The 27,468-nt window shown below is 43.4% G+C and overlaps 1 protein-coding gene across 2 annotated transcripts in view; it reads left to right on the forward strand.

The window, feature by feature from the left end:
* slc1a9 (solute carrier family 1 member 9) overlaps positions 1-26,793 on the forward strand; it is a 42,496-nt gene extending 15,703 nt beyond the window's left edge. Inside the window, exons 5-9 of one of the 2 annotated variants that reach the window (XM_034191114.1) lie at positions 14,760-14,886; positions 21,633-21,866; positions 22,543-22,737; positions 24,990-25,124; positions 25,274-25,897. In XM_034191114.1, coding sequence (XP_034047005.1) covers positions 14,760-14,886; positions 21,633-21,866; positions 22,543-22,737; positions 24,990-25,124; positions 25,274-25,853 — 1,271 coding nt within the window. In that variant the 3' untranslated portion in view covers positions 25,854-25,897. Of the gene's footprint in view, positions 1-14,759; positions 14,887-21,632; positions 21,867-22,542; positions 22,738-24,989; positions 25,125-25,273; positions 25,898-26,605 lie in introns of those variants that run through there. The other variant, XM_034191115.1, reaches the window with a different exon arrangement.
* The last annotated feature ends 675 nt before the right edge of the window (positions 26,794-27,468 follow it).

The raw sequence follows: 27,468 nt of genomic DNA on the forward strand, positions 1-27,468 counted from the left end.
TTCAGTTAATTCAAAATGCTGCAGCTAGAGTACTAACGGGGACTAGAAGGAGAGAGCATATCTCACCCATATTGGCCTCTTTTCATTGGCTTCCTGTTAATTCTAGAATAGAATTTAACATTCTTCTTCTTACTTATAAGGTTTTGAATAATCAGGTCCCACCTTATCTTAGGGACCTCGTAGTACCATATCACCCCAATAGAGCGCTTCGCTCTCAGACTGCAGGCTTACTTGTAGTTCCTAGGGTTTGTAAGAGTAGAATGGGAGGCAGAGCCTTCAGCTTTCAGGCTCCTCTCCTGTGGAACCAGCTCCCAATTCAGATCAGGGAGACAGACACCCTCTCTACTTTTAAGATTAGGCTTAAAACTTTCCTTTTTGCTAAAGCTTATAGTTAGGGCTGGATCAGGTGACCCTGAACCATCCCTTAGTTATGCTGCTATAGACGTAGACTGCTGGGGGGTTCCCATGATGCACTGTTTCTTTCTCTTTTTGCTCTGTATGCACCACTCTGCATTTAATCATTAGTGATCGATCTCTGCTCCCCTCCACAGCATGGTTTTCTCCTGGTTCTCTCCCTCAGCCCCAACCAGTCCCTGCAGAAGACTGCCCCTCCCTGAGCCTGGTTCTGCTGGAGGTTTCTTCCTGTTAAAAGGGAGTTTTTCCTTCCCACTGTAGCCAAGTGCTTGCTCACAGGGGGTCGTTTTGACCGTTGGGGTTTTACATAATTATTGTATGGCCTTGCCTTACAATATAAAGCGCCTTGGGGCAACTGTTTTTGATCATCCCAACAGAGGCGAGACCGCTTCGAGCGTGCTACTGTCAATGCGACAGGGGCGCCGGAGTGCAGCCGAGTATGCAGTCGACTTCCGTATCGTGGCTGCGAGGTCCGGCTGGAATACCGTTGCACTCCGCGCCGCCTTCATAAACGGGCTGTCTCCGGTCCTGAAGGAGCACCTGCTGGCTAAGGAGGAACCGCGGGATTTTGACGGGCTTGTCGACCTGGTTATACGCTTAGACAACCGGTTAGAGGACCACCGTCAGGAGCAGGGCGGGGGTCGTGACCGGGCACGGGCCGTCCCTCTTCCTTCCGGGTCCGAAAGGGTGCCGTCGTCCCCACGCTCCACAGCCAGAGGGCCCCGTGTGGCCACAGCTCCCCCTGCTGACGAAGCTATGGACACGAGCAGGGCCAAAATAAAATCAAAGGACAGACAAAGGAGGCAGGCCCACGGGGAGTGTTTTTTCTGTGGGTCTAATGGTCACATACAGAGGAACTGTCCTCAAACGGTCAAACTACAACGCCCGTCCTTAGAAACTGGGCTAAGGGTGGGCCATAACACGCACGTGGGGGAACCCCGAAAATCAGCACGAATCCCAGTCACAATCCTTTGTGAGGATTTAACCCTTCACGCCCCAGCACTTATAGACACGGGGTCAGAAGGGAATCTGCTGGACAGCAGATGGGCAAAGGAAGTAGGGCTCCCTCTGGTGGCTCTGCCTTCCCCTGTGAAGGTACGAGCACTAGATGGCACTCTTCTTCCATTAATCACACACCAGACACAGCCAGTGACTTTGGTGGTGTCTGGGAATCACAGGGAGGAGATAGTGTTTTTTGTAACACCTTCTACCTCCCGAGTGATTTTGAGTTTTCCATGGGTGTGGAAACACAATCCCCGGATTGATTGGCCATCTGGGGTTGTGACGCAGTGGAGCGAAACCTGCCACCGGGAGTGTTTAGGATCCTCGGTTCCACCCGGTGAGATAGCTAAGGAGGAGGTCAAAGTCCCCCCCCAATCTGACGGCGGTGCCATGTGAGTACCACGATCTTGCTGACGTCTTCAGCAAAGATCTGGCACTCGCCCTTCCCCCGCACCAACCGTACGATTGTGCCATCGATTTGATTCCGGGCGCTGAGTACCCGTCCAGCAGGCTGTACAACCTCGTCCGGCAGTTCTGGTGCAGCCCGATCCTACTCGCCAGTTCACAGTGGAAGTGGATGCCTCTGACTCAGGGATAGGAGCCGTGCTGTCCCAGAGCGGGGAGTCCGATAAGGTCCTCCACCCTTGTGCCTATTTTTCCCGCAGGTTGACCCCGGCTGAGAGGAATTATGACGTCGGCAATCGGGAACTCTTGGCGGTGAAGGAGGCTCTGGAGGAGTGGAGACACCTGTTGGAGGGAGCGACGGTGCCATTCACGGTTTTCATGGACCATCGGAACCTGGAGTACATCCGGACCACCAAGCGGTTGAACCCCAGGCAAGCCCGCTGGTCACTGTTCTTCAGGCGCTTTCACTTCCGGATTATATACCGCCCCGGGACCAAGAACCAACAGTCGGATGCACTGTCCCGGGTGCATGAAGAGGAAGCCAAGGCCGAGCTGTCAGACCCCCCAGAGACCATCATCCCCGAGTCCACTGTCGTGGCCACTCTCACCTGGGACGTGGAGAAGACCGTCCGGGAGGCCCTGACACAGAACCCGGACCCGGGAACCGGCCCGAAGAACAAGATGTACGTCCCACCAGAGGCCAGAGCTGCGGTTTTGGACTTCTGCCATGGGTACAAACTCTCCTGTCATCCCGGAGTGCGCAGGACCATGGCAGTAGTCCAGCAGTGCTTCTGGTGGGCGTCTATGGAAGCCGACGTCCGGGACTACGTCCAGGCCTGCACCACCTGTGCCAGGGGCAAGGTGGACCACAAGAGGACCTCAGGACTCCTCCGACCCCTACCAGTGCCTCATCGCCCCTGGTCCCACATCGGCCTGGACTTTGTCACAAGCCTCCTGCCGTCCCAGGGCCACACCACCATCTTAACGATAGTGGACCGGTTCTCCAAGGCGGCCCACTTCGTGGCCCTCCCAAAGCTCCCTACGGCCCAGGAGACAGCAGACCTCCTGGTCCACCACGTGGTGCGTCTGCATGGGATACCAGCGGACATCGTCTCAGACCGTGGCCCTCGGTTCTCCTCTCAGGTCTGGAGGAGTTTTTGCAAGGAACTGGGGGCCACCGTGAGTCTCTCGTCCGGGTATCACCCTCAGATGAACGGACAGGCAGAGCGGGCCAACCAGGAGTTGAAGCAGGCCCTCCGTTGCGTTACCTCCGCGCACCCGACGGCCTGGAGCACCCATCTGGCCTGGATCGAGTACGCCCACAACAGCCAAGTGTCGTCTGCCACCGGCCTCTCCCCGTTTGAGGTGTGTTTGGGGTACCAGCCCCCATTGTTTCCGCTTGTGGAGGGAGAGGTCGGTGTGCCCTCGGTCCAGGCCCACCTCAGGAGGTGCCGCCGGGTGTGGTGGACCGCCCGTTCTGCCCTGTTGAAGGCCCGGACGAGGGCCAAGGCCCATGCAGACCGCCGGCGTTCCCCGGCCCCTGCATACCAGCCTGGGCAGGAGGTATGGTTGTCGACAAAGGACATCCCGCTCCAAGTGGACTCCCATAAACTGAAAGACAGGTACATCGGACCCTTTCCCATCACCAAGGTCCTCAGCCCGGCCGCAGTGAAGCTACGGCTGCCAGCTTCACTGCGGATCCATCCTGTTTTTCATGTGTCGCGGATCAAGCCATACCACACCTCACCGCTCTGCACCCCTGGACCTACACCACCTCCTGCCCGGATCATCGACGGGGAGCCGGCGTGGACCGTGCGTCGGCTTCTGGACATCCGTCGCAAGGGTCGGGGCTTCCAGTATCTGGTGGACTGGGAGGGGTATGGCCCTGTTGTGTGGGCCGCTGAAGAGGAGGTACTGCTGGCCCACCACCACCAGATGGCGCCCTGCTTGGAGTGCGGGCTCCAAGCACGAGAGGGCGTCGGAGCCGCTGGAGGTGACAGCTGTCACCTATCAACACCAGCTGTCACCCATCACCACCACTACAAAGACCGGACTGCAACTCCACTTCCTCGCCGAGAAATCTTCTACCATACAGGTAATTTTCTCTGCTGAACAAAACCTTGTGTAATAGTCTGAACTTCTTTTGCAGCCGTTTTCCTGTGGAGATTGCCTTATCTGTGGGATTGGCGTTTGGTGTGATCAGTGACGGCTTCGCTTCACACCCCAACCAGATAAGTGGTTAGACAGGAGCTGCACAAGTGTGTGATTGGAGGTGGAGGTGCTCCCTCCTTACTGTGTACAGACTGTGGGATTACTGAGTGTGCGAACTCACACTCATCCAGAACTGTTTCTGTTTTCTGCCAGCAGTACCGGGTCTGACTGCTGAAGACAGTGGCCACCTGGGGCGCAGGGCTTGGCGGCTCCGGTGTTCTTCAGGTCCGTTGGTGGTGAGGTCTGTGTGGGATCCGGCTCTTCTTGCACCAGACGTCTCCTATCTTCGAGCCTGCCACACATCACCTTTTTGTCGGATTGATATAGCGCATATTCGTATCTGTCTGTATTCCGTTGTGGACCTTCACAACATTAAATTGTTACTTTTTGGTTATTCCATTGTCCCTTCATTAACGCCCCCTGTTGTGGGTCTGTGTCACGACACTGCAGTCATTGTTAAATTATTTCCTTTTGCATTTATAATAAACACTTGTATTTATTTAGTGTTTGTTTTTCTGGTTGAAATAAGATATAAATAATCTACCAGACTTCAAAAAATATACAAGTTTCCATGTTTTTTTATTTGTCTAAAAATAAATGTCTGAGGTTCCTTATGTTAAACAAGAAATTATCTAATCTGAAATAACAGGTGGTTTTAATACAGATTAAAGGTTTCTAAAGAACCATTTATTGATTTATTTACCTATTTTAATTACAAATGTTCTAAACTTTTTTAACAGTAATCAGAAATTTTGAGGTAACAACAACAAAAAAACATTTCCAATAATTTTTCTTCAGAAAACTGCTCTATAAATGAGCAGTCCTGTCACACGTTAATGTTTTGTACAGATCAGTGGTTTCTGCACCAATCAGATTGGTCCAATCCATTTTGTAGAGATTGGTGGTTTCTGCCACGAGTCTTCCGTGTTTTGGCCCGATGCGTCGTTCCTATTGGACAATGCGAAGGTACGTCACAGCTCAGAGTGTCGAAAGTTGGCGCACCTCATCTCGACAGAACACCGGCTCTGTGGTATGCAGGAGATCACTTGACCGAGGGTCTATAAGTTCAAATAATAATTTAAAAAAATACTGTCATCACTCTTCACTCTTGGTCAGTCTCTTACAACAGTGCAGCATAAATACACGAGCTTTCCAGGAGCGCACGTCTCCTCCGGTGCGCACTATTTTTTTTGGGGGGGGGGGGGGGGGGGGACGACCCCGCCCCCTGTGGTAAACTCATCGCTCCTTAATATTTTTTTTTTCTGGCGCCGGGTCTGACAAAACGGAAGCAAATGCACACAAGCGGAAAAAAGTTTTTGTGTTTCCAAAGTGTGTGTGTGAGTGAGAGAGAGAGAGAGAGAGAGAGAGAGAGAGAGAGAGAGAGAGAGAGAGAGAGAGAGAGAGAGAGAGAGAGAGAGAGAGAGAGAGAGGGGGGGGGGGTAATGTGTAACCACTGCTAGGATTCACACAGCAGCAAATTAAGGAGCTGAAGTCCGTAGCTGTTGCATTTAAAGATTAACAAAAGTAAAGCACAGTTAATTAAGATAAAAGAAATGATTCCAACCTTGTATCAGTAGAAGAGCGGAGAGAAGTCCAGGCACCGAGGAGTCAGTCTATTCACAGGGGCGGAGCGGCCACCTGCTGTTCCTGCAATCTGATTGGCCACCCTGTATGCTTCTCCATTGTCATTGGCTGTTGGTCATGTCAATCATTGTGCTCGATGTAAGTCTCCGTTGTGTGATCAAACGGAAACAAAACTGAAACCTAGAATAAGACTGCGCCGTGTATGAAACACTACAGAACTTTTATTTTGACACAAATTCAGGAAGTGGCTCTGCAGCTGCGCCGATTAAATGCTGTAGCTTCACCGATCACGGACTTTCCTTGTGTTGGCAGCAGCGTTCGAGAACACTGTATATTTCCATAATCTCTATAAATATGGGAAGGCCAGCCCACGCACGTCTAAACGTGCAGCGGCCCACCAGGCAAATGCCCAAAATCACAGATTATCAGTCCGAGCCTCGACCACAGCACGCTTTTCCACTTTGTGTCTGTCCATTTCATATGAGCTCGGGTCCAGAGAAGGCGGCAGCATTTCTGGATGTTGTTGATGTATGACTTTCACTTTGCATGGTAGAGTTTTAACTTGCACTTGTAGATGTAGCGAAGAAATGTGTTAACTGACAATGGTTTTCTGAAGTGTTCCTGAGCCCACGCGGTAAGATCCTTTACACAATGATGTCGGTTTTTAATGCAGTGCTGCCTAAAGGATCAAAGGTCACAGGCATTCATTGTTGGTTTTCAGCCTTGCCGCTTACATGTAGAAAGTTCTCCAGATTCTCTTAATCTTCTGATTAGATTATGGACTGTAGATGATGGAATCCCTAAATTCCTTGCAACTGAATGTTGAGAAATATTGTTCTTAAACTGTTGGACTATTTTTTCCATACACTTGTTCACAAAGTGGTGATCCTCACCCCATCTTTGCTTGTGAACGGCTGAACCTTTTGGGGATGCTCCTTTTATACCCAATCATGACACTCACCTGTTTCCAATTAACCTGTTCACCTGTGGAATGTTCCAAATAGGTGTTCTTTGAGCATTCATCAACTTTCCCAGTCTTTTGTTGCCCCTGTCCCAGCTTTTTTGAAACATGTTGCAGGCATCCATTTCAAAATGAGCAAATATTTGCATAAAAACAAAAAGTCTAAACTGATAAATTGCAAAAAAAAAAAAAAAAAAATTATCTTTATTACAGATAACCAATAACTAATGACTTTTAGTATTGATTCGGATGTGGCCACATCACATTACACTGTCGGCTTCTGATAAACCAGTTTCACCTCAAGTGCCGCAGGGGGTGCTGGGTAAATTCAAGGATCACAAACACAAAAAGAATGCATGAAAAATGAATGGAATAAAAACCTCAAACACTGTCATCAACTTTCAAAAGTGGTAAAATGCAGTATTAGAAGTCACAGTTTATCTCAGTATTATATACACCGTCATTTAGGAACTAAAAGCTGCTCCTTTTTTCACACACTTGAACTCTGCAGCTTAAACAACCAAAATACGTCCATTAACGTATTGATTGGCAGAGTAAAATACACGTAGTAAATATAAATTCTTTCTGTAACACAGCTGCGCCGTGAGATCTCTCTCTCTCTCTCCCACCGAGGCTTGGTGATTGAATTATGCCGTAAGCCACAAAGAAAAAGTTAAAATTTATTTGTTTTGTTTCTGCATCAAGCGGACGGTAGCACTCACTGTAACGTCCAGCATGAACCTGAACTACACTACCCATAATGCTCCCTGCATCGACCGGCGAATCACATTTTGCGCTTAATGATGTCATCAGCAAGCAACAGCCACAAACACACAACAGACAAACTAAAATGTTTGAGTTTAGCATTTTTGACTGTTAAACTTTGCTCACTTTGCCAGCAAAAAAAATGTTAGCGGACTGAAAGTTATCGGAAATAAATGTATCGGAAGATAATTGGCCGCTGATGGTTTTAAAAGTTATCTGAAAAGCTAATCCACTAGCAAAAACATTAGCTTCGATAATTAGCGGTTATTGGATTTGTCGAACTGTGCCCACCACTGGTATAGACCAGGTACTGGGTTGGCTTACCGGTGGCTTAGGTGCCTTTGTCGGAAATTTTTGCTGAACTTGTGACTTGGTTACGCATGAACTCTCCCACATAACTGAGCTTGTTCACGGCACACTGGCAATTAAAAAAAGACCAATCGTCAATTTCAGTCTTGTTCTATCCTTCTTCTTTAATTCTTGTTCTGTCCCATTTTTTTGCAAACTACTGAATAGTAAATGTTGATTTCGACACAGTTTAGGCACCAGTCCAGTTTTAAATGTATTAACATGGATATTAAAACAAAAACATCAAATGACATTCAACCTGATTATTTTTACATCATGCTGTTCTGTGCCCATTGATTTATTTTTAGGCCAACAGATGAAGCAAGTTGTTTTAAAGGACTAGTGAAGTGTCTTGGGGTGACTTATGTTGTGATTTGGTACTATAGAATACAATAGAATAGAATAGAATGGCAGCGGGAGCACCGGGGTATCTGGTGATTGTGTGTTGTTTGCACATCATTTATGTGTCTCATGCGTCACATCGGAAAGCCCTGTAGCAGAATTGAGGCCTGGTTCTATTATCCTGATATTCTTATCTCTTATCCTAAATTCTTCCAAACAGGATCACTGGTCACCTGTGTGCAGGGGCACCACCAGGGATTCTGGACCCCATGAAAAGAAATACTACTGAGCCTGCACCTCCCATATTATTTTGTTAGTATTATAATTGTATTAGGGGCCTCTCTGGGCCCCTGATTGACAGGGCCCCCAAGAATCATTCTCCTTTTTTTTTTCTTTTTTTTTTACTTTCAGTCGTAATTGAAGATCCACCATGCTTCTTTGGCTCCATGATGCTAATACTGGCCACGTTTGCAGTTCAGGGATTTAAAAAGTCGTGTTCTTACTGTATTTTAGCACATCTACACTGTAAAAAAAACAATCTTGTCAAATTTACGATGAAAAACTGGCAGCTATGGTTGCCATTTTTTCACCGTAAAAAATACAGTGATGTGGCTTCACGGTAAGGTATATTAACACTTGTAAAAACAACAGTTTTAAAATGTTCCAATAAAGATGAGTTACTGTTAAAATAACGGTGAAATTGTATATAGGCTCATGGTATAGCTATACAATTCACAGTGTAACCCTGTTGCTTTTTAAGTGAAATACTATTCATTCCACAGCATTTATTGTCCTATTTTATGGTCAATTTCTGTTCAAACAACAGCACAATTAGTTATGCCTTGACAGTATGACGGTTCAATCCACAGTATAAACCCTTTGCTTTTAAGGTGAATTTCTATCCATTCCACATAATTTATTACCCTATTTTATGATTTATTCCCACTAAAAACAACAGCACAAAAATGTATCGGAAATTACAGATAATCGATAAATTCCAGTGTTTTTTCTGGTACATTTGCAATTACTAAGAAGCTGAAATTGACTTTTAACACGATCACTTTTGAAAGCATCAAAAGACCCAAAGAATGAGCAGTATTTCCATGTTTGACCATACTGCCCCCTGTAGGAAGCTGCACAGACAAATCCTGAGATCACCCCCAAAATCAGCTCTCTACTAATCATAATGCTCCGGTCAGGCGGAGGTCTTGAAAAATAAAGTCATACTAACTTATGGTTTTGTGAAAATACTGATAGAATAACTCCATTAATGTCAATTCTGTCATTTGTACAAAGTTAAAATATAACATATATCTTTTAATGTTGAATAATGCACTAATTCTGAGGTTTTGTAACAAACACAGACTGCAACGCATTCTGGGTAAAAGTGCCTCTGCTAAACACTGATTGGTTCTTAAAAATTAGCACATTACTTTAAAACGAAAACATATATCTGATATTTTCACTTCATAAAACTTCAGACATGACAGTAAAAATGAGTAGGTTAAAATTTCAGCACTGTAGCCAGGCTGACAAAGAGTCAGAGCTCTATTGAGCCGAGTATTCAATCAATCAATCAATCAACTTTTTTCTTATATAGCGCCAAATCACAACAAACAGTTGCCCCAAGGCGCTCCATATTGTAAGGCAAGGCCATACAATAATTATGAAAAACCCCAACGGTCAAAACGACCCCCTATGAGCAAGCACTTGGCAACAGTGGGAAGGAAAAACTCCCTTTTAACAGGAAGAAACCTCCAGCAGAACCAGGCTCAGGGAGGGGCAGTCTTCTGCTGAGACTGGTTGGGGCTGAGGGAAAAAAACAGGAAAAAGACATGCCGTGAAGGGGGGCAGAGATCGATCACTAATGATTAAATGCAGAGTGATGCATACGGAGCAAAAAGAGAAAGAAACAGTGCATCATGGGAACCCCCCCACAATCTACGTCTAAAGCAGCATAACCAAGGGATGGTCCAGGGTCACCCGATCCAGCCCTAACTATAAGCCTTAGCGAAAAGGAAAGTTTTAAGCCTAATCTTAAAAGTAGAGAGGGTATCTGTCTCCCTGATCTGAATTGGGAGCTGGTTCCACAGGAGAGGAGCCTGAAAGCTGAAGGCTCTGCCTCCCATTCTACTCTTACAAACCCTAGGAACTACAAGTAAGCCCGCAGTCTGAGAGCGAAGCGCTCTAATGGGGTAATATGGTACTACGAGGTCCCTAAGATAAGATGGGACCTGATTATTCAAAACCTTATAAGTAAGAAGAAGAATTTTAAATTCTATTCTAGAATTAACAGGAAGCCAATGAAGAGAGGCCAACACGGGTGAGATATGCTCTCTCCTGCTAGTCCCCGTCAGTACTCTAGCTGCAGCATTTTGAATTAACTGAAGGCTTTTTAGGGAACTTTTAGGACAACCTGATAATAATGAATTACAATAGTCCAGCCTAGAGGAAATAAATGCATGAATTAGTTTTTCAGCATCACTCTGAGACAAGACCTTTCTGATTTTAGAGATATTGCGTAAATGCAAAAAAGCAGTCCTACATATTTGTTTAATATGCGCTTTGAATGACATATCCTGATCAAAAATGACTCCAAGATTTCTCACAGTATTACTAGAGATCAGGGTAATGCCATCCAGAGTAAGGATCTGGTTAGACACCATGTTTCTAAGATTTGTGGGGCCAAGTACAATATTCCTTTAACTTTAACTAGTAATGACTTCATGACTTTCTTTGCTAATAAAATTTTAACTATTAGAGAAAAAATTACTCATAACCATCCCAAAGACGTATCGTTATCTTTGGCTGCTTTCAGTGATGCCGGTATTTGGTTAGACTCTTTCTCTCAGATTGTTCTGTCTGAGTTATTTTCATTAGTTACTTCATCCAAACTATCAACATGTCTATTAGACCCCATTCCTACCAGGCTGCTCAAGGAAGCCCTACCATTATTTAATGCTTCGATCTTAAATATGATCAATCTATCTTTGTTAGTTGGCTATGTACCACAGGCTTTTAAGGTGGCAGTAATTAAACCATTACTTAAAAAGCCATCACTTGACCCAGCTATCTTAGCTAATTATAGGCCAATCTCCAACCTTCCTTTTCTCTCAAAAATTCTTGAAAGGGTAGTTGTAAAACAGCTAACTGATCATCTGCAGAGGAATGGTCTATTTGAAGAGTTTCAGTCAGGGTTTAGAATTCATCATAGTACAGAAACAGCATTAGTGAAGGTTACAAATGATCTTCTTATGGCCTCAGATAATGGACTCATCTCTGTGCTTGTTCTGTTAGACCTCAGTGCTGCTTTTGATACTGTTGACCATAAAATTTTATTACAGAGATTAGAGCATGCCATAGGTATTAAAGGCACTGCGCTGCGGTGGTTTGAATCATATTTATCTAATAGATTACAATTTGTTCATGTAAATGGGGAATCTTCTTCACAGACTAAGGTTAATTATGGAGTTCCACAAGGTTCTGTGCTAGGACCAATTTTATTCACTTTATACATGCTTCCATAAGGCAGTATTATTAGACGGTATTGCTTAAATTTTCATTGTTACGCAGATGATACCCAGCTTTATCTATCCATGAAGCCAGAGGACACACATCAATTAGCTAAACTGCAGGATTGTCTTACAGACATAAAGACATGGATGACCTCTAATTTCCTGCTTTTAAACTCAGATAAAACTGAAGTTATTGTACTTGGCCCCACAAATCTTAGAAACATGGTGTCTAACCAGATCCTTACTCTGGATGGCATTACCCTGACCTCTAGTAATACTGTGAGAAATCTTGGAGTCATTTTTGATCAGGATATGTCATTCAAAGCGCATATTAAACAAATATGTAGGACTGCTTTTTTGCATTACCGCAATATCTCTAAAATTAGAAAGGTCTTGTCTCAGAGTGATGCTGAAAAACTAATTCATGCATTTATTTCCTCTAGGCTGGACTATTGTAATTCATTATTATCAGGTTGTCCTAAAAGTTCCCTGAAAAGCCTTCAGTTAATTCAAAATGCTGCAGCTAGAGTACTGACAGGGACTAGAAGGAGAGAGCATATCTCACCCATATTGGCCTCTCTTCATTGGCTTCCTGTTAATTCTAGAATAGAATTTAAAATTCTTCTTCTTACTTATAAGGTTTTGAATAATCAGGTTCCATCTTATCTTAGGGACCTCGTAGTACCATATCACCCCAATAGGGCGCTTCGCTCTCAGACTGCAGGCTTACTTGTAGTTCCTAGGGTTTGTAAGAGTAGAATGGGAGGCAGAGCCTTCAGCTTTCAGGCTCCTCTCCTGTGGAACCAGCTCCCAATTCAGATCAGGGAGACAGACACCCTCTCTACTTTTAAGATTAGGCTTAAAACTTTCCTTTTTGCTAAAGCTTATAGTTAGGGCTGGATCAGGTGACCCTGAACCATCCCTTAGTTATGATGCTATAGACTTAGACTGCTGGGGGGTTCCCATGATGCACTGAGTGTTTCTTTCTCTTTTTGCTCTGTATGCATCACTCTGCATTTAATCATTAGTGATTGATCTCTGCTCCCCTCCACAGCATGTCTTTTTCCTGGTTCTCTCCCCTCAGCCCCAACCAGTCCCAGCAGAAGACTGCCCCTCCCTGAGCCTGGTTCTGCTGGAGGTTTCTTCCTGTTAAAAGGGAGTTTTTCCTTCCCACTGTCGCCAAGTGCTTGCTCACAGGGGGTCGTTTTGACCGTTGGGGTTTTACATAATTATTGTATGGCCTTGCCTTACAATATAAAGCGCCTTGGGGCAACTGTTGTGATTTGGCGCTATATAAATAAAATTGATTGATTGATTGAATTTGAACCGTAAGTTAAAAATGTATGCCTCTGGATGACTTGGGTGATATTCTGTGAATAATACAGTAATGTGCTATTTTTAATATGACTGTCCAATGCTGTCACCATTTCAGCTTTTCACCATATATTTCACATGTTAAAACAATTAAAAATAACATTTTTGACAGTTTTTAAATTTATGGTAATTCAATGTTTATTCTACAACAATAAGCTTCTTCTTGCTTTACGGTTTATTCCTGTTGCCATTTCACAGTTTTTCACTGTAATGTGTTTTTCACGGACATTTTTTACAGTGTAGATTAGAAACATAAACTGTTTCCAGGCAAGTTAAATTCAGATAATATTGGCAATATAAGAATGTGAATCCTTAATTCATAATAACAAATTTATTATGGTGCTGAGAAAAATCCTTTTTATGACTTAAATGGTTAATATAATCAAAAAAGGAACGACACCTTTAAATGAACCAGAAACGGTTATGAATACAATTTTGTTGATCCCTTCTCAGAAGACAATACGGATCCTCACCACTTGTTATTATTATTTTAATTATTAACTCAGATCAGTTTTGCTTCTTTGTGTGTGTGTGTGTGTGTGTGTGTGTGTGTGTGTGTGTGTGTGTGTGTGTGTGTGTGTGTGTGTGTGTGTGTGTGTTCTTGCCAAGATTTTGACAAATTCTATTTTGTTCTATAATGTTCATATTTATGCCATTTCATTCATTGCCTACTTACATAAACATTTATCATGAACAAAAAGGAAGAAGGAAGATCAATCTTGTATTCTGTGTTCCTTGTAACAAAAATAAAATAAAATAAAATAAAAATAATAAAGAAATCCATGTGTTACCTCAATTCTGACCCCAACACTGTTCCTCAACAATTAAGTACTTTATTTTAAAATATTCAGCAAAACACTGGACACTGTGTTTCAGTCAGGACCACAAACAAAAGTTCCTTTATTTCATTACGCATAAAGTTATTTTTTTTAAAATTAAAAACAGAAGATTTTTATGGGGGGGAGGGGTGTCTTTTATTTATTATTTATTTTGTTGATTCCAAAAAAATGATCCAATCCGTGGCTTAATAAAACTGCATCCAACCCAGAACTGTAGCTTTTGTGATCTGTGACACCTGTTCTGAAAACAAAGACCTACTTTCATCTTCAACCCCAAGAAAAGTAAGTGTTTGTTGTATCTAGTAAAAATTCTTCCACTGAGGACTAAAACTGAAGAAAACGATACGATACGATACAATACGATACGATACGATACACTTTATTGTCCCCTCAGGGAAATTTGTCTTGGACTCATGCTAGGTGCCTTACAAGAAAAGAGAAAACAAACAATACAGATAAAAACATAAAGAATCACAGTTAACGGGGTTATAATGCAGATGGCAGACGGTTTTGTATGTTGGGGAATAATTTCACCCAAACATTTACAATCAGTCCAAACGTCTGCTTCCAGAGTGTCTGTGAGCCAGCAGGTCCTGCCTTCAATTTATATCATTTATGTGGTGCCAAATCACAACAAAGTTGCCTCAAGGCGCTTCACAAAAGTAAGGTCTAACCTTACCAACCCCCAGAGCAAGAACACATGTGAGAGTGGGAAGGAAAAACTCTCTCTGATGATTTGAGGAAGAAACCTCAAGCAGACCAGACTCAAGCTATGCTACTGACAGAAATTACAAAACAATTCACAACGTGAATATACAAGAAATGTTGCTGGTGCACAGGACAGGAGGGCCTCAGAAAGCAAACTTCCTTGTTGGGAAAATGTACCTGGATACAGTATTTGCTTCCTGTTGATCTGAATGAGTATATTATGTTTTATTCTGGATGTCTTCCTGTTTTTCCAGCTGTAACATCACATTCCTCTGGTTTGTCTTTCTCAAGGTTTGATTGGATTTTTCATCACCTTTGGAATATGTCTGGGCAGGATGGGAGAGAGGGGGAAAATCATGTGCAGCTTCTTCAACATCCTCAATGAGATCATCATGACCATGGTGTCCTTGATCATGTGGTCAGTGCCCCCCCCCCCCCTTTTTGTCTCGTACACATTTGTTCAAGCCTATCTGAGTTTGCAAGCATGTGCAACACGTGTGTCTGTTTTTCCTTCATGTGGGTCAACGGCTACATGGCTTTGACATTTTGTAGATACCAAAGACAGATGTGAGTGACAGCAACGGATAGGAAGGCGATTGTATGAGACCGACTGTGAAAACAGTGAGATAGTGAAGGATGCAGACAGATGGAAGTGAAGAGGAGTGGGGGGGGGGAATTCCATGGGACATGCTGGAGTCTGTGGTATGTGGGGAGTAGCAGGACCGGAACAATGTTGTGGGCTCCCAGGGGATCAGGGTTGGAAGGTCTCCAGAAAGTAATGGATCGATGGCAGAGGAGACACTTGGCAGTAGAGCAGAAAGCAGATGTGGGACAGACAGTAGGATGCATGTGAGAGCGCGCTTCGAGAGGCCCGTGGACACTTTGAGGCTTCGCAGGAGTCGTGCACGGAAAGAAAGTCTAGTGCCACTTATAGTGAGGGAGGCAGGGAGGGGGCGGTTGGAGTAAAAACAACGTGATGTTCGTCTCGCAGATCTCCGAGGCCATCTACATGTGCAGCTGGACACCGAAGGAATTGTGTCCTTGCTTGTCTCACTTGCTCAGTATAAACAGATTACTCATAGGCCGGCGAGGATCGCCAAGCCCGGAATCCACTGTATACAAAAACATGGATCATACGAGGAACGCATCCACCGAGTCGTATACACGCCGCGGTCCAGCAAACATCTGTCACTGAACGCCGCGGTGGCGTAGTGAGACCCGCTTAAAGGGGAACACCAGTTTAATGTGTCCGTCCTGCAGCGGCACGTAGGCACGCATGGCTCCAAAAACGTGAGATCCAGGAATGTGTCACGGACTCATGCAGACAAAAAAAGAAACTGTTTTAAGAGATGATGAAGGCTGATTTGGTGCAGGAGGCCCAAAGACGCTCGTGCACGTCTGACTGTTTGACTGTCTGTGGTGACATCTGCAAAATGCAAAAAGCGACTTCAACCACACTTGGTGGATAAACTCAGTAGACTGTCCTCGCACAAACACAGGTCATGTCAAGGTCAAAGGTCAAGGTCAAATTTCAAGTCATTCTCACTGCAAAAGCTTCAAAAAGCAAAGAGCATATTCAGTCAAATTTGATGGGAAAGCCCAGTGGGCCATCCTGTCACAAGGTGATAGGTCAAAGGTCAAGGTCAAATCACAGCTCATTCTCTTCTGCCTGTGGTGATGGCTTCAAGACATAAAAAGAAGTTTCAAACAAACTTAGTGGAAAAATATAATGGGCCATCCTGTCACAACACAGGTCGTGCCAAAGTCATGCAGTACTGTGCAAATGTTTTAGGCATCCCAGAGTTATAATTAATGTAGTGTTTGATGTCCCCCACCCCCCCACCCTTTTTTATTGGCATGTCAACACAAAATCAGTTCCACCTAAAGTCAATATGTGAGCTATATTTTTTTATTCCATAATAATAATAATAATAATAGTAATAATAATAATAATTTCTTTGTGGGTGTACTGGCCAGTAGAACACACACACAAACACAGATGCAAATGATCATGGAATATTAAAATGAATGTAAAGCACAACTACTCATACTTTAAGTCGTGTTTTTCTTCAAATAATTTTTTACTTTTTACTATCCTCTGGTGATATTTAAATACTGAAAAATCACACGTAAATACAACTCAGTTTTCATATTGATTATCAGTGAAGTTGGAAACTGTAGTTTTAATCAAACATGGTAGAAAAACTCAGTGTGCTATCCTGTCACAACACATTATGCCAAGGTCATAGGTCTAAGGTCAAGGTCAAATCAAAGGTCACTGTCTAAGGATTCTTTCACACCTTCCTTGTTGGGTCTGGACCTTCTCACATTTCAGGTTGATGCAAACCAAAATGGCAGGTGTGAAAGCTGCCTCGGACCACAGTCAGGGCCAAGGGACCAGAGGTTTTTGTCTGACCAGAAGAGTTGGTCTCGATCAAGGATCAACCTGAACCACAGCCCTATTCATGTGCAGTGTAAAAATGCTTTCTAGATAGTTCAGACTTTTGGACCAATTACAGGACGTTAAGGCAGGTTATTGTCACCCATCAAATGGCAGAAGAAGAAATAAAACAGAAGTATCAAGCCATTACACAACAGAAGAAGAAAAGAAATGAAAGTAGTAAAACGGGCATGTGGGAGCACATGGGGAGAGGAGGAGATGAAGTTTTTAACTGTGATTTCATCAGAAGTAAAAAAGATGCATAAAATTTTCTCCATTCAAAAACAAACTACTTGCCAAATTGAAAATAAGCCAAAATCGGACGTAAACCAAACCAATCACTGTCAAGTATAAGCAGATGTACCACACAGATGAACATAACGGGACATGAGTACATCCTGGAAAGTTCTTACATACAAAGCCAGAATTTCAACATAAAACCAAAGTAACCAGACCAAGCCTATGAAAACATGAACCTGGGTACGGCTCTTCTTCCAGACTTTTAAGAGTAAAAATGCCCTAAAATATACCACTAACTATACATGTATTTCAAAAACTGCACGAGATTCTGAAATGAAGATTTCTATTCCTACTTCTGCTGCCCTGGAGATAATAACTGTTTCAAACATCTGATATCAGTGATGACACATGATAACATCAAACAAAGTAGAAAAGTCGGCCGGCTGTACCATACCAATTCATTTGTACTGTGAATTATTTTAGGGGATGATTAAGACTTTCAGATGAATAACAGGATGTTTTTGCAAAGTAGGCTGTCATCACTCACCTTATTGGCCTCTCCCAAAACAGAATTGCTGCAGCTTAAGCGGATTATTTGCACTCCTCCTGCTTGGCAACCACACAATTTTCCCACCATTTAATTCATCTGGTTTACTGAAGCTAGTCTTCTGCCTGGCACATTAACGTGCTCATGCTGGTACTAACACCGTTTAAAAAGCAACAAAAATGACCATAAAATCAACAAAATGAACTGAAATAGATCTTTGCACTTTCAAGCTGCAACACTCTTGGCGTTGACCACACCACACTGATGTCAGACACGTCCGATGACAAACCACTTGCCAGAACAGGGAGCTGCAGCTGAGATGGGTGAGGACAAAATGACGTGTGTTTGTCACTGTAAAGACCTTTAATGCACTCAACACACCTGCTGTGAGTTGGCGCTCTAAAGCATTTACCACGTTGTCATGTGGTAAATGCCTTCCTTCTAAGAAAATATAACGGCTGTTTTGGCATTGATGACACTGTAGAAATTGTGATGGATGGCGGAGACACAATTTCCCCATTTTGGCAACGCAAATGTGTGCCATTTATTTCTCTCATTATATCTACATTTTCATTGCTTTGCCTCTTTATTCATACAAGCCACAGACCCTTATACAGCTCGGCCCCACCCATTACCCCACAGGAGTCCTGACAGAGAAACACCACAGGGAGCCGAGAAAGCTTTGTCGTATGTACAGCATGATTGTACAAATAAGACAGGAAACATCAGCATGTGAGACAGTTACAGGAAATGAGCATTGCCGACTGCCCACGCAGGAGCCAAGACAGGAACAAACATCAAAGGCGCAGAGAGCCTTATATACATAGAACACACACTGCCTAGACAGGAAACTCTGTATGCACACCTCGGTGTGTTAACACATGCAGGACATAGGACACATTGCCTGCGCGCCACACATCTGGGTGTGTTACTACATACCAAGCAGGCAACACACTCAGTATGGTGAATTATGTCCAAAACATGATGAATGTACGCTACAATACCAAACGATGAAATGTTTCTCATTCTTTCTGCACATCTTTAAAGTGTGCAGCAGTTTGGAGTCGTCAATGTGACATTTCTCTACAGGTTCTCTGTTGGGGACAGGTCAGGACTGCAGGCAGACAAATCCAGTAGCCGCACCTTTTACTTCTGAAGTTATGTCTTTGTAATGTGTGCAGAATGTGGTTTTGTGTCGTCTTGTTGAAAAATGCATTGACATCCCTGGAAAGGATGCTATTTTGAAGGTACCATATGTTGCATTCAAATCTCAAAGTACTTTGTTGCATTAATGATGCCATCACCACCGGCAGTCTGTTCAAGGTGTACCCACCTACATATCACCCAGTGACCCTTTATTGGAATAAGTGGGTATCAAAAATGAATGAATGATTCACAGAAGTGTAAATTACCTTTGGCAAGGGCACTTTTCATCTTTGGTCTGCAACACACAGCGCCCATTTCTTGAAAAAAATGTGGAATATTGATTTGTCTTGACACAGTACATATTTCCACAATGTGATGGTCAAACCCAGAGGCCTCTGAGCCCAGAGAAGTTGACCCCACTTGTAGAAGATTAATGTCAGTTTTCTTTTTCCCACACTAAAGTTTTAAATGGCATTTGTGAAAGTAATTCCATATTGTAGTGCTTGACAAACTTTTCCCAAAATAACCTGTTGCCCATGTGGGTATATCAGCTATTGATGAATGCCAGGTCTTGATGCAGTTTCGTCTGAGGGATTGTACATTACAGGCATTCAGTTTAGGCTTGCACCCTTGCCCTTTGCACACTGAAATATCTCCAGATTCCTTGAATCATTTAAAGATATTTTGCAGTGGAGAGGAAGAAATATGCAAATCCCTTCAAATCTTTCATTGACAAACACTATTTTTAAACATTTCAACAACCAAATCATGATTCCAAACACCTGTTTGAAATAACATCATTAGGTATTTATTTTCCTCATTGTTAGCCCAAAATAGCCCCCATACCAACTTTTTATGGAATGTATTGGTTGTTTTAATTGCAGGAATGGACGTATATTAACAAATTATATGAAGTTGGCCATATAAAATGTGATATGATGGCTCATATTCTCTGCAGTGAAATAGAAGTCAAAGTAAATGTCAGGATCACTGCAGGTTTTTTTGGGGTTTTTTTTTTTTTTTTTTTTTGCATAGCATTTTCCATACCATACCAAAATATGACAGAATTTTTCTTTAAATCTGAAGATGATTGCGAAAATTCATCAGCAGAATAACAGCAGTTGATTTATTTATTTGTTTGTTTATTTTTTGAGAAATTCACAAGCAATTTATTGTTGTCATTCTTTATCAGAACAATGTTGCTGATAAATAATGACAACAATAACAACCAGTTTTTAGGACAGGGTTTATAAGATGTTTCAATTTCAATTTTTCAATTTATTTTCATTTATATAGCACCAAATCACAACAAAGGTACCTCAAGGTGCTTCACACAAGTAAGGTCTAACCTTACCAACCCCTACAGCAAGAACACAGGCAACAGTGGTAAAGAAAAACTCCCTCTAATGATTTGAGGAAGAAACCTCAAGCAGACCAGACTCAAAGGGGTGACCCTCTGCCAGTGCAGAGGACAGGAGGGTTACAAAAACAGACACCACGCTGGCAGCAGCATTTTGAACCAATTGGAGACCCCTAATGCTAGACTGCAGTAAACCAGAAAATAGAACATTGCAGTAGTCCAATCTAGAAGAGATAAAGGCATGGATCGGGGTCTCAGCATCAGCCATAGACAGGATTGGACGAATCTTCACTATATTTCGCAGGTGGAAGAAAGCAGTCCTAGTAATATTTCTAATATGGAGGCCAAAGGACAACGAAGGATCAAAAATTACCCCAAGGTTCCTCACTTTGTCAGTGTGATGTATGACACACGAGCCGAGGCTGAGTGTTAACTGGTCAAATTGATGCCAATGTCTGACTGGATCAAGAACCATCACTTCAGTCTTATCAGAGTTTAAATGTAGGAAGTTTCTAGACATCCAACTTCTCACTGCTGCAAGGCAATCTTCTAAGGATTTTATGTGAACGAGATTACCAGCAGTTAAGGACTAGTTTTCAACATGTGTCATGCTTAGTTATCATGTTACATGTTACATATGTAACATATGTCACGTCATAGAATACAATGGATACACAAACTAAAACTGACTTCTGTCACCATTCTTGCTGTTTTTACCCCATAGCTCCTTAGAATTCAGTCACAGATAGTCCAAACTATACCTTTGTGAAATCTTTATGATCATACAAATAATGTGGTATAGTTTTCAATGTAACTGGAGCATCTTTTAATTTGACCCCTATGTCATTTTTCAGTGGAGCCCTACCTGGGTGCCTACTGAAAATTCAAGTGGCCAATTGTTTTTTTTTTGTTTGTTTTTTTTTTCTCAAAAGTGTAAGGTTTAAGGAGTATTTGTGCTGAATTTGGTGCTTCTATCACCATTTGTAGGATTGTTTCAGTTATCTTCTGCACTGTTATTAGGTTTTCCCACCAGACATCAGAGTTCTGTATTTGATTCTGCACTTTTGCTTAAACCTTTGACAACATTGCTCATAAAGCTGAGAGATTCATAAAATAGATTAAATAGTAGAAAAAAAATTATAGAAAAAATATTAATAATGAAATAGGCAGAAGCATACTGCTACTATACTTTAAAAAATAATAAAGTGACATGTTGTTGGAATATGTAAAAAAAAAATGTTGAAACTATTATAAAAATTACATTTTTTTTTTAAATAAAGATCAACACTTTCCCAATGCTGCTCTGTCGCCCTCTAGTGGGAATCATCGGCTGCAAGCAAGATCAGGCAAAAACATGTTCCTGAGATCATGAGGGAAAATAACCAAAAGAAATGAAATGAAGGCGATGTTCCTCTGTAACTTTGTTGCCAGGTACTCTCCTATCGGCATTGCTTCTTTGATTGCGGGGAAGATCGCAGCCATTGGGAACTTGGAGGTGGTGGCCCGTCAGCTTGGCATGTACATGGTGACGGTCATAGTGGGCCTGGTGATCCACGGCGGCTTGATCCTACCTGCTATATTCTTTGCTATTACCAGGAAAAACCCTTTTACCTTCTACTCTGGAATCTTCCAGGCCTGGGTCACAGCTTTGGGCACAGCGAGCAGGTAGAGCCGACTACAAGCTGTGTGTGTGTGTGTGTGTTTGGGCATGTGTTAACATATGTGCGTCACATGTTTCTTTACAGCATGTACTCCTGCAGCAGCTGCTGTGTTTGCTGTGATTGATTGGCGTCGCCTGCTACTGGACTTTAGCTTTTGGGACTAATGGCAAAATTCTCTGTTGATACAACTGAGCTGACACATTAGGGCAGCAGGTCAAACATGGGTGAGCCCAGACGATCATAGAGAAGCCAGCATCAGGCAGATCCCATAGTAGACGTGTAAGCCTTGGGATTAGTCGTCATCGGGCAAACTGCCCGCGTGGGTAGCACGCCGGCCTCCGCTTGGCTCGGCACTGCTGCTGCAACCAACTGTCATTTTGGCACATTAACGGGGCTTTAGGGAATATGGGTAATCCTGTCAGCGTTGTCTAATTATATTATAACCCGAGCTTAGCGGAGCCAGGAATCAGATTCCTTTAATTCACATGTTGGCGGATTGCAACAGTGTCCTGCACCAGCTGTTAGGCCCAGGCTCAAATGTCCACAGCTCTTTTCTTTTTTCGTCTCTGCCCAAACATCACCCCTCTGCTCCAACTTCATGTCTGCGGTTTTCTCTTTCAGCATTTGTCTACGTATTTTGTGTTTTTTTTTTTTTAATAAAGTTATCTGTCGGTTCCCAGTGCGGGGACGTTACCCGTCACCTTCCGCTGCCTGGAGGAAAACCTGAAGATTGATAAGCGAGTGACTCGCTTCGTGCTGCCCATCGGTGCCACGATCAACATGGACGGTACAGCCCTGTACGAGGCTGTGGCCGCCATCTTCATCGCCCAGATGAATGACATCACACTGGATGGAGGACAGATCATCACTGTCAGGTAAAAAAAAAAACACTGGGACACGTCCCTCTTCATAAATATCTTTCCTAATTTGGAGCTCTGTGGTGCTCTTGTTTGACAGAACAGAGGAGTTTCCTTTATTCCACACAGATTCATAACAGTATCTTCAAGTTAACATGATATGAGCTGTTGTTAAAATCCAACCCCTTGTCCACGTGGTGACACCTGGCTAATGGATCATGTGTCCTGTGGCCACTATGGTAACCATGAAGGCCCAACAGGAACCCCGAAAACAAGATGGGTAACGGGATTCCTAGTGAAACAAGAAGTCCTCAAAGGCAGATAAGGTGGAGGAGGTGATGGCTTGTAACCGAATGGATGTGAAGGTGGATTTAGGCTGGAGCAGATCCTCAGATCCTGCTCATAACGTCTCAGTCTGCATGTGACAAAATTATCCCATGAGCTGCAAAACAGTAAAATAAAATAAAATAATGTGTAAATACTCAGTTTTGCCTCCGTGTCGAGTGGAATAGCTGCAGACATTGTGTGCACATGCTTATCAATATAAGTGTTCCACCTGCCAATGAAAATGATTCTGCTGGTGAGAATTAACCGTTCTGACACGTACAAAAAAATGTGTATCACTGACCCGAACCACTCGGTGGAAACGGGGCTGTCAGTAGCCTGTAAAAATCCATAAATTAATTCAGAAATTATTGGGACTATTAAGATAATGGTTCCGGTGCTGATATCACTTCCTCCTTCTTCTCAAGTGTCGGAACTCACCGGGAAGTTCCTGATTTTAAGTGGCGCACAGTTCAAAATCTGAGTATTTATCTCTTCAGTAACTGTGCACCAGGAAAGGATCAATTTCAAACTGTTGTTTAATTTTACTCTTAAATACTCCAAAAAAAAATTAAATATCGTGTCACCTACACTTTAACACAAATGAGGCAAAAGCACAGGTGTAATCTCAGTTGGCAGACACACACCTGATCTGATTGATTGGAAAAATTATTTGGAAACAAGCCATTGGTGCATTGTGTCAGAAGTCTGGAATGTTTCTTCGGCCGGCAGTAACAGTTCATCAGCTCCTACTGCATCATCATTAAATAGCCTGTGAAATATTGGTGTCTTTATGATTTCTAAGTGCTTAAAAAGGGACCACACATTGCCCCCCCCCCCCGCTCCCTAAATAACAAAACGTGGGACGTATGGATCAGTCACACAAGAGTTTGGGTTTTCCTCCTCGGACAAACCGTGCACATTTAAGTCATTTCTCCTGGCAGCAAAACCATTTCCATGCAGTTAAATCTTGTGCCAAAAAGCGTTATGGTTCTGTTTGTTGGTTTGTCAGCAAGATTATTCCAAAAAATAGCTTTTTATCAGACTTGGTTAACTGAATAAACATCAGAAGGTTTTGGTGGTCTCGACTAAACACAGATGTGCTGTCAAACATATCCATTTGATATTGTGCACCATAATCCCTGAAGATGAATGGAAGCCCAAAACTCTGTGTGAATCACGGAAGTAAGTAATGAGAGTTTCATTCCCCATTTGTGGGATTTCGGCATAACATTTAATTCTGATTAGAACCAGTCTGTTTGGATGAGATTGCAGAGCTGCCAGGTTACAAATGGCGCTCGGCTCTTTGAAGCGTTTATTTTATGGTTTTTGTGAACGGGTGTTTACCACAAAATTCCTGAATCTCATTCTGAAAAGTATGACTCTTGTATCATCTGTGGTGGTATTGTTCTACAACGAGATCCACATGGATTAAATGCCTCAGTAATCCTCCCAGGCACTGCAGCGTGATCATTATTGCTGCCGTTTGCTACGTAAAAAAAAGGATAAATAAAAAAAAATCAAGATAGAGTGCTCAGTTTTCAGATCTGGCAACATAAATAGTGTCAAACAATAAATATCACAGGGAGGGGTGGTGCAGAAACTGGCCTGCAGGCACACGTGGGACTAATATCAAGTGATATGTAAGTGCAAACATGTCAACACAAGCAACCTTCACGGTCGACTCATTACAGCACATGCTGTCAACGTGGCTCACAAATCTTGTCTCATTATGTCAAGAATTTCTTCAGTCTGGCCCTGAATGAGATGTATTTTATGACAGGATGGAAAATCTGTTGGAAGTCACCCTGCTAACAATCTAACAAATAAATGTGTGCCAGAAAACATTTCTCCCTGACAAATTCAGGCATTGCATCCACCGTAGAGACAGATAGACGGTGACAGAGGACTAGAACTTCCATGTTTTCTTCACCCTTTGTCCGCAGTATGACCGCCACCCTGGCCAGTGTTGGAGCCGCCAGTATTCCCAGTGCTGGACTGGTGACCATGCTGCTGATCCTGACTGCAGTGGGTCTACCCACCCAGGACATCAGCCTGCTGATTGCCGTTGACTGGCTGCTGTGAGTCCGATGTCCGAGTTGTGGTCAGGAGATCTGGAAGCAGTGAAGATCTTTTTAATATATTTATGTTTTTGGTCAAACAGTTTATTGGATTAACAGCAACATTTACTGATGTTCCTTAAAACTGATGATACCTTTTGTCTGCTCAGCGACAGAATGCGAACCTCCATCAACGTGGTTGGTGACTCTTTCGGCGCTGGGATCGTGGACCATTTGTCGAGAGCGGAGCTTGCTGAACTCGACGCTGCAGAAATGCAGATTCTCCCGTTGGCGCAGGAGCAGGATTTCATTCCCCCACCCCCCATTATTCCAGACGTGGACCTTGCTGACCCTCTGAAGCCACCTGAACTTCCACCTCGTTCGCCCCGTCCTCCGAAACAAAACCATCACGGCCACGCTCTCTCTCAGTCCCATTCCATCACATACTCACCGGCCCGTTCCGCCCGATCGCCTTCACCGCACTCCATCAATTCCCCCTCTCCGCACTCCGTGTGCTCCCATTCCCAACGCCCATTCTGTACTCATTCTCCACGCTTCCTCCGCAGGACGGAGCCGGGCTACTCCGCCCTGCCCTGCCACGATAACCAGGTATCCAGAATATCTTTTGCCATAAACAAATTTCTCCCACTGCTAGAACACCACTTTGAAAATGCTTTGATCAGTTGCACCTTGTTTTGGGATAAATGGTCAGTTTACCATTTATGTAATGGCATCATAGCGGTATGCTAAAACAGAGGCACAACCCTCTACCATCCAGTATCTGTTGAAGGCCAAATGTACAATGGGGTCACCGTGGCATCACAGACCAAAGGCTCCACCAAAATGCATTTCAGTAAAGCACCCTGCCTGTACGGGGACACGGCTACAGTGTGATTACTTCATAGTTTTCATTTTGCCAACATGCTGAACACTCCTCTCCGAGGAGTGGGATGAATATGGAATGTGATGAATCCTGGTTGGACCACCTCATTCAAGGAGGAAAAGGGTTATTTACATTATTCAGTTCTCTGACGTTCACTCCTTTGTATGCATACTTTGAAGACTGTTCTAATGAAATTATGGGGACATTCCACAGCATGTCCCCTGTAAGTGCAGTGAGTGGATGTATAGAAAGTGTCTTGGCCCTTCATGGCACATGATTACCCACCTCTGCTTTAGACCATATCAGTGAAATCGTGTGTGCATACTATTGGCCCTGATGGCACACTGTTTTTATCTAAATTAGTTAAGGCCAACAACAAGTGGCACATGATGCCCAAAACACTCCTTTCAAACCTTATTTTCTCTGTAGACTTTCAGCAGCATCCCGTCTGTTGCTTTCCTCCATAATACATTATGTAGCACTACAATAATGGAGTTTTCTCTGTTGAATGTTTGGGTGACCCCCCACAGAGAGAACAACCTGACAAGTGGCCCCCCTGTAACATGAGTGTGAGACCTCTGGAGTACATAATCTGATTCATCTGTTATTGTGTTCTCAGGTTCCCACGTTGCCACGCTGCTACAGAGAGCAAGGGAGGGACAGGGAAAGGGAGCGGCTGAGGCGCGAGAGTGAAACAGAAGAGGAGGATGAGAGGGAGAGAGTGATGGGAGACATGAGCGATGGAGAGGAGAGCGATGACACTGCATATGATCGGAGGCACGCCATCCCATCGTGTGAGCTGCCATGATTGGATTTGATCATGAAAAAGCTTCCCTGTCAATTGGTTTCTATTTTTATGACAGCTTTTAAAAACATTTAACATGCTGGTGGAGGTCCACAGTGGATGTGTGACAGGTTAACTGACTACTTCTTATAGGTATCTGGAGTTCAGTGATCTCAACAAAACACTAAAAGTGATTGATCAGCTGACTTTGACAGTAGTATTTATTAGAGTCCGACCGATGTGGATATTAGGGAGTAAAAATTTCCGATACCGATATATCTGCTGATATATACATGACAAAAAAATGTATTGAGGCTTGGTGTTTTAAAATGTAAACATTAACTTTATTTTAAAGAACTATAAATATAACTAATATCCAACTAATGTAATGTATGTCAAATTGGCAGTCACTGTCGCATCACTCAGCATTTGCATAAAATAGACTTCTCATCTATTTTGGCCCCGCCTAGCTGGCGGGATAGCCAGCACTTGTCTCCTGTTCCTGTGAAATGCTCACACTGTTTGAAAATGAATGGCAGCTGGTCCCTTTGCCTCTGTCTCTTGAAACTAATGTGACCAAGGGGTGATGGGGCCCCAGCCATGCTTGACAGCTTTGTAAACAGTGCAGTGTGGGCAACAAGTGTTTTTTCCTGCATTGTTTATTCTGTAAAATAAAAGTTTTCATATCGGCAAAAATA

This window comes from Thalassophryne amazonica, chromosome 16, assembly GCF_902500255.1.
Source record: "Thalassophryne amazonica chromosome 16, fThaAma1.1, whole genome shotgun sequence".
Taxonomy (NCBI): Eukaryota; Metazoa; Chordata; class Actinopteri; order Batrachoidiformes; family Batrachoididae; genus Thalassophryne; species Thalassophryne amazonica.